This window comes from Micropterus dolomieu, linkage group LG01, assembly GCF_021292245.1.
Source record: "Micropterus dolomieu isolate WLL.071019.BEF.003 ecotype Adirondacks linkage group LG01, ASM2129224v1, whole genome shotgun sequence".
NCBI lineage: Eukaryota > Metazoa > Chordata > Actinopteri > Centrarchiformes > Centrarchidae > Micropterus > Micropterus dolomieu.
This window is the reverse complement of record NC_060150.1, coordinates 24,674,296-24,682,541: the sequence shown is the minus strand read 5'-3', so window position 1 is coordinate 24,682,541 and position 8,246 is coordinate 24,674,296. Positions and strand designations below refer to the sequence as shown.

At 40.0% G+C, this 8,246-nt stretch overlaps 1 protein-coding gene across 1 annotated transcript in view; it reads left to right on the top strand.

Moving 5' to 3' along the window:
- The window catches only part of abcd3a (ATP-binding cassette, sub-family D (ALD), member 3a), an 18,199-nt gene extending 11,081 nt beyond the window's left edge, over positions 1 to 7,118 (top strand). The window contains exons 11-15 of the mRNA XM_046064390.1: positions 2,445 to 2,534; positions 2,624 to 2,743; positions 3,983 to 4,087; positions 5,098 to 5,154; positions 5,595 to 7,118. Coding sequence (XP_045920346.1) covers positions 2,445 to 2,534; positions 2,624 to 2,743; positions 3,983 to 4,087; positions 5,098 to 5,154; positions 5,595 to 5,672 — 450 coding nt within the window. The 3' untranslated portion in view covers positions 5,673 to 7,118. The remainder of the gene's footprint in view (positions 1 to 2,444; positions 2,535 to 2,623; positions 2,744 to 3,982; positions 4,088 to 5,097; positions 5,155 to 5,594) is intronic.
- Positions 7,119 to 8,246: the final 1,128 nt, after the last annotated feature.

Below are 8,246 nucleotides of genomic sequence, written 5' to 3'. Positions count from 1 at the left end.
ATTTGGTGTGACGACCCTTTGCCTTCAAAACAGCATCAAATCTTCTAGGAACACTTGCACAAAGCCAGGGATTATATAGGCATATTCTCAGATGTATGATTAAACATTATACCAAGCAGGTGCTAATGATCACCAGGTTGACAATCATTAAACATAATAATAATCTGAAACATAAACCGCTGTTTAGGAGGAATACAACTGGGTGAGGAACAGCCAAACTCAGCTAACGAGGTGAGGTTGTTGAAGACAGTTTACTGTCAAAAGTCACTAACCATGGCAAGACTGAGCGCAGCAACAAGACACAAGGTAGTTATACTGCATCATCAGCAAGGTCTCTCCCAGGTAAACGGGGATTTCCAGATGTATCAAAGTTCATCTGAAGATGCACAAAAAAACTGGCAACACTGAGCAATGTAGACGCAGTGGTCGGCCAGATGAAGCAGGTGACAGACACTTCATGCTTACTTCCCTTGATGTGAGAAATCAGCTACTAGAAATAGAAAATATACTCCTGCCACCACCACCGCCCCAGTTGTCTGTCATCCTGTGGTAAACACTGTACACCCATCTATTGTCTGAAGGAGTCTGGTCAAAGTGGCCTTCATGGAAGACTTGTGGACAAAAAGTCATACCTCTGACGCAGAAACAAGGCCAAGCGACTCAACTATGCACGGAAATGCAGGAACTCTGAGGTGCAGAAAAAATGGGAGCAGGTGCTTTGAACTGATGAGAACGGAGTTGGAGATTTGGTTAAAATTAATGGTCTGTACAGGCAGACACTTATTCATCATGCAATACCCTCAGGGACATCTTATCGGGCCCCAAATTTATTCTGCAGCATGACAATGACCTGAAACATACGGCGAAAGCCATTAAGAACTATCTTCAGCGTAAAGAAGAACAAGGAGTTCTGGAAGTGATGGTATGGCCCCCACAGAGCCCTGATCTCAACATTATCAATCCCCACCGTCTGGGAAGAACTGTGGGGAGTTATTCAAGATATGTGGGCCAACCTACCTGCTGAGTTCCTTCAAAAACTTTGTGCAAGTGTACCTACAAGAATTGATGCTGTTTTGTAGTCAAAGGGTGGTCACACCAAATATTGATTTGATTTAGATTTATATAATTTATAAACATGTCTACTTTTGAAAGCATTCTTACTTTAAAGCATTTTTTGCTCACCTGCCTTCACTTTTGAACAGTACTGTGTGTGTGTGTGTGTGTGTGAGAGGGGTGTGACAATACACTGACCTCACAAGACAAGACCATACATGATATTGGGTTCATGAGAATGAGACAAGATTTTAACACTATTTTTAAGAAATCTTGAAATATATGAAACTTTTGAGCATTAAACAGTAACTGTTCTGCCTTTTCTGCATCAAGTTATGGTGGAAATGTTATGTATTTAAAGGGAAACACAAAATTGGTTGAAGGTGACAAAATATAACAGAATATAATGCAGTGCAGCTCTCGGACATTCTGTGTTGCTTTCAGAGATATTTTTCCTGTAGATCAACTTTTCCTTTATCATCCCTGCTGAGTCAGCAAACATGCAGGCATGACTTAGTCTTCCCTCCTATTTTGGGTCTTTTTTTGGGGGAAGTAACCTAATTACAATGATAAATTAATAAATTTTCATCAGTTATAAACTCGTGGACTTTTTGAATCTGCTGCTCCTGCGTTTCAGCAGATTTTTCGTCTCATGTTCAAAACTTTCTACACGTTCAGGATCTCTCCCACATATCTGTGTTCAGAAAAATGTCAGAATATAACGAGACTAACATCACTAAAGGAGAAGTCATAATATTTATATAGCAATTTATAATATTTATATTTAAGTCGACCTGGCCTATACTCTGCTGTGCATTACGTTATTGCTCTGATTTGGTAGTATCCCCCTCAGACAGTCTCACAGACTCAGAACCGTGTGGGATGTCAGGATGAGACAGGGAGGTGGAAACTAACTGAAAACACTTCTGATCAGGCAGATATCTCACCACACAATTTTTAACTTCAGCACCTCTGATAAAATGCAACTCTCATTCCCAAACAGGGCAAGTTTGTGCCTCAGATTTTAGATGTTTTTATTGCGAAACTCTACCAGTTACACGGTCACATACTGGCTGCGACTCACAGCGTGAGAGCAGGTGCACTTGATTACTACCATGGCGTACACCGTTGTCTGATCAGCTGCGCGGAGTTGATTCGCCCAGCGAGTCGACATTGTACATTTGTTTTTAACTGCGTGAGCAATATTATGTGTGGCGTGACAGCGTGTGAAAGTGTCAGTTGTGTGAGTTTGGCGAGACAGCTTTTAACCTGACAACAAATCTCAACACATTTTAATCTCCCGAGATCATCACACCCCTAATGTTTAATATATAAAAACTGTACAATGTTATAATTGGATGGCTTCATGCAAACCTGTTGTATTTGTCCAGAGACCCTACATGACTCTAGGTTCTCTGAGGGACCAAGTTATTTACCCTGACACCTATGAAGACCAGAGGAGGAAAAACATCTCTGATCAGGTGGGACACAACACACATTTCACATTTTCATCGTCTGTGTGTGTTTGTAATTCCATGCCTTATCGCGTCTTACCTCACCTTGTGTCCAGGTGTTGAAGGAGTACCTGGACAATGTTCAGCTGGGTCACATCCTGGACAGGGAGGGCAGCTGGGACTCAGTTCAGGACTGGATGGATGTCCTCAGTGGAGGAGAGAAGCAGAGGATGGCTGTAAGGGCTGGGGATGTCATGATACCAAAATGTATTAGTCGCTATCAATACCAATAAAATTCTATCATTCTCAATACCATTTCAGTACCATGATAACAAAACAATAAATCCTATTTTGAGATGCATTCCGTTAACAAAAATATTTGAACTTTACAAAAAACAACTAACAGCTGTGAGAGTTGTGAGAGGATGTCCAGGACAGATTAAGGTGATTTGAAGTTAATGACAACATTTTTATTTTATTTTATTACAAACACTCGTGTGAAACGTTTAAGGGTCACTAATCTATACTGGCAGTGATTTGAGAATTCTATGTTTAAAAACAATACAGTTATGACAATTGAAATGGATTTAATTGCACTTTTAAGACGGTCTGTAACTCTGCCTATAGTAACACGTTAGACTTTCAGTTCTTTGCACTGCAAACTGCACCATCAACTGAAACGTCTGCCTAAATGAGCTCTCATATCCCAAAACTGGGAGAAATCGAGGCTTTGACACAGAGCTGGTGAAGGTGACAACAGTGGAAACCGACCAATGTTAATTACTAAACTAACTCCACCCTGGTTTCTATGCACAACTCTTTCTGTTTTGGCAAGTCGAGAAAGAGCTGTCGCTGCAGCTGTACTTGTCGCTGTCTTCCACATGTTGGATCCCCAGTATCTATGATGCCGTAGAAAAAGGCGTACTGTCATTTTAGGATTGTAAAATCAACTTGGTACCAAAGTATCAGTTCTTGTCACATTCGTAGTAAAGACTCACCGACTCCCTGTCAACAGGTTGTACAGGAAACATGACAGAGTGAATGATTTGTATTATTAACAACACAAGTCAGACAATAATCCATCTATTTTCCAAACTAGAGACCTGGTCATACGTACTCAAATCACTGCCACTACTGCTGATTCATTGCGTTGTTGAATTGAGGCCTGGTTTTCTTTTTATCATGTCAAAGTGAGGAACTGCAATCACAATACCCGTTTCAGTCAAAGTAGGCAGCCTGTGAATATGTTTAAGAATACTGTGGACCATCATTTAAGATTATTGTCAAAGGTCTATATGCCACAATACCTATTGTCTGGTTTGTAGAGTTCACTATTAAAAATCTTAGACATGACATTTTAACAAGAATAAATTCTACTGGACTTCATGGTTCTGGTTTATACATAGCATTTTTTTCACTATATGGTAATGATTCTGGTGTTATCAAATGATGAGTGTGTCTGTTTATTTATGTAGATGGCCAGACTGTTCTACCACAAGCCCCAGTTTGCCATTCTGGATGAGTGCACCAGTGCAGTGAGTGTAGATGTGGAGGATTTCATCTACAGCCACTGCAGGACGGTACGACCCAACCACACGTCATACACACAAATACACAGTACATCTCTGATAAACTAGGTTTACATCTGGTCTCACTCAGTACCACAGTGGTTACAATCCACATGCTGCGCACTGCGGGTCAGTTTATTAAACGTAACGACTTTATTAAACATACTGCTGATGGACAAAGTGAGCAGAGCATACAGGGAGAGAGAGAGACAGGAAGAGGCGGGGCAAGCTAGTGTGTTCCCAGTGAGAGACCAGAGGCAAGTTCATTCTCAAAACGGTTTACAACGGATTGAACGACATGTTTCCAACATTGTGCAACGGGCTTCGGGGGATGTTTTTTTTCTGTTTGGTGGGCGTGTCGCAGGTGTTATCCAATCAGCTGTGAAAAGTTTGTAAACACAACGTCGTTAAAAAGGCAGGAAAATGCAGTGCGCTTGCGCACACAACAGGGGGTTCGAGGCAGCACCGTTTCCATTAAACAAAACGTTTTGCTACGTTTTGTTGGCTCTGAACTCGCCCCAGAGGTGGGAGTGTGAGCGTGGGGAGAAGAGACGGGGACCAGCTTCAAGTAGTGACTAAACACTGAAATAAAGTTACACTGTCTTAATGAGAACTCAACAGTCCGGGGAGTGGGTATGTCATGGTTCTGTCTCACAGAACTTCTCAGAACCGTGAGAGGAGGCCGTGGACTTTAGTGTCACGGTTTCTCTACCTTTAGCACAGGTAGAGAAGAGTCTGAAAGTCAGCTCTTTACCATTTGTAATTACCAGGCTTTCCCTCTGGGTTTAGTGCTATAAAGCAGTCCATCAAATGTTATTATGCACAGGACAACCTGGTGGTACACAAACAAGGTCATTTTAGAGGCCAGTTGAGGCTGCCAATGTTTATTAATCTTTTGTTTAGGAAAATTCAAATGTCTGATTAATGTTGCAGTTATTCACATCCTGTTTATGTGGATTTTTGAAGGTTTCTACCTTGTTGAACTGGAGTCTAGTACTACCTGTGTTTTCTTTGATCCACAGGTGGGCATCACCTTGTTCACCGTGTCACACAGAAAGTCTCTGTGGAAGCACCACAAGGTAAGGACTGTAAATCATTCGTTCTCTTGGTCACCTTTACTGTTTCCCTGTAGTATGTTGTTTTTGAGAGAGAGAGAGAGAGAGAGAGACCAAGGCACTGAACTTGTCAGCCCACTTACGGCTATTGCTGAATGCTAGTGAATGCTAAAGCACTCTTCTAATGCTATTATATTTTATTTTTTCTTCTTTATAATGGGTTTTTATACTTAACATTTTATCTACTTGCACCAGACACACTCTGTTGAGACTAAGACTAAGCATTTCACTTAAACACACAAATAAACACAAATAAAACTTGCCAACATTCTGTAAGTCTGACAGCTGATAGATTTTCATGCATCGACAGATTTATGTTTAATTTGTAGAATACTACTTACTTTCTGTGCCTTCTTTCTTTCTTAACGGACTTTGTGTTTTATGTTTTCATCTCTCTCATGAAGTATTATCTTCACATGGATGGGAGAGGGAACTACGAGTTCAAGCCCATCACGGATGAAACTGTGGAGTTTGGCTCTTAATTGACTGCTGCCGTTGGCCACAAATGCACTGCTCTGAAAAATCAGTCCATTAATTCCCTGCACTCAAGATAGAAATTATACCTAAAACAAGAAAATGTTTTTAATCATTTTGTAACTCAACAGTGTTTCCTTTTATGTTTTCTGTTATTTAAAGCATCACTTTAGTCTTGTCTAATCATTATTTTGTTCAGTGTGATTATAAAAACATGTAATTTATATTGCCAACTTCTAGGTTGTGTTTTACTCACGCACAACAGATATTTGAGTGGAGGTGGAAGTATACTTCACAAGTGATCATATCTCACAAAGTTAACAGGTTAGCATTACCCTGTAGAGATAAGCTAGATACCACAGAGGTCTTTGAGGCATCATGTCCTGCACAGAATAATACTGGATGTATGCACAACTTGATGCCTCCTGGATGTGCACTTATACAAGTAATCTGTCCACAGCTGATGGAAGATAATAGCAGCCAAGGCTGGTAATAATTTTCAGGCCTTGATATCTTAAAATAACAAACAGCAAGTTTTGGCTTTTTTCTTTTTCTTTTTCTTTTTTTTTTTTTTAAACAGTTTCCAAGGAAACGGTTAATTATCATGTCACCTTAAGGAATTATAAGTGTCTACTTGCTTCCTTCTGTAATTTTTTGCTCTGTCCATTTCTGGCTCTTTTTACTTGGATTAGCATCTAAGTAATGAGACATGGAAATCATTTAATCACTAACAGGAACATTTCAGTAACTCAGGCATTCAGAAATGTGTTGAAAATATGAATTCACTAGAGGAAGGCTGTCTCTCAAGATACCCATAAGGAAAAAAAGAAAAAATCTGACCAAAACATGACTTGATGCGGTAATAGTTATATATCTGATATGTAGTATGGGGAAATTTCACATAGAGTTCAACTTTGAACTTGATGAATTGCTACCATTGACCAAACCATTGTAGAAGTGCTGACTTTTGTAAAGATTGTATGAGGCTGATAAAGAAACAGAACACAATGAAATCTATTTACAACTGCACTCAGCTTCCTTTTCCACTGGATTGTTGATCATGTTACCTGAAATCTGGGTCTGCACTGAACAAACAGCTAATCATGGTGAATCTTATTATTAACCTTTACATGAATAACAATTCTGTTTCTTGGGTTATGGGATTAAAAGTTCTTCCAAAATTTGGATAACTGTGTTGATGTCCAATTTTACATGAGCTCTATGAAGCTGGGGACTGGGTCTAAAGTGCCATCTGATAATGGATCACTGGTACACGAATATTCAGATAAAATCATTCCTCAACCATTGCTCAACACCACTCTGTCCTGTCACTCTAACACACCGGTACTGTAACTTTATTGTGAAAATGTGAAGAAGGAGCCTCAGCTATACCCATGGTTTTCCCTGTATAAGACTGATGATCTCACTCTGCATTAAAAAAAAAGTAGGTGTAATTCTTCATAAAGAGTTCTTTTTTTTTTCTGCCTGTGGGTGGTTGTGAGAGTGATAAGAACTGAAAAAGATCGATTGAAGTTTAATCAAGATTCCCTAATGGATTATTCAGTAGGTCAAAGGTTACTCTCCTGTGACTGCAGGAACCTGGACTTAACACAAAGGCAGAATAGTTTCTCACACTGGTAGTACTGGACTGGTATCATTTTGTGAGGTGTATTTCAAACAGGGACATTTCTTATGTGTTGAAAATCAGTAAATATCAGATCATTAAAGTGGTTCAGTGTTAATGAAGGCATGCTTTGTCAGAGATCTCGTACTTTATAAAGTCGTGCTTTATAAAACAAAACGCTCACACCAGTTTACTGTCACTTGTTGACCTCAAACTGGGAATTAGTGCTCTTAATCTGTGATTTTTTTTTTTAAACCCCAAACTGCACTGCCATTGAAGAATAAAATGTTCTGCCACAAGTATGAAAGTCCAAATCTGTTCTAGCAGCCACTATAGTTCAATGAAATCTGTGAGTTTAAAGGCCCTGCAAACCCTGGATAAACACACAGGGTTTACCTCTGGTTATGGCTGATCTGACTTTAGACCTCTTCTCAGGGCAGAAACACACAATAAGTAATTATAAGTACCTCGTGAACCACCAACACTTCCCAACTGTCGGTGGTGGGAAGATCTGGGTGAGATGCTAGGTGTGAAAATAAATGGGATGCAGTGACTGCACCTAGCTCACTGCATTCTGTGTTTCTAACGTCAAGAATGTGTGGGCGTGTACGGACTGCGATTACTTTATATGTGACTGGCTCTTCCGTTTTGCTTTGTTGCACCTGCTAGGGTGGGAAAAATTCCGCCTCTAACTGTTACTGGTACTTGGTGTCCCATCAGCTCACATCATTCCCAGCATAACTCTGCCCAAGTTTAACCATGAGCAGAGATCTAGTCAGCCAAAATATCTGAAAACACCTGTAAACGCCTTTATGAATCATCCTCAACAACAAATTTAAAATATATTTTGACAGTGCTTCTCATGATATCTTGATCTAGACCAGCAAACCAACATTTCAGTACTACTGTACAGTCTTACTGTAGCAGAGGTAAAACAAGAAAGCCAGCAGCTGGTTGC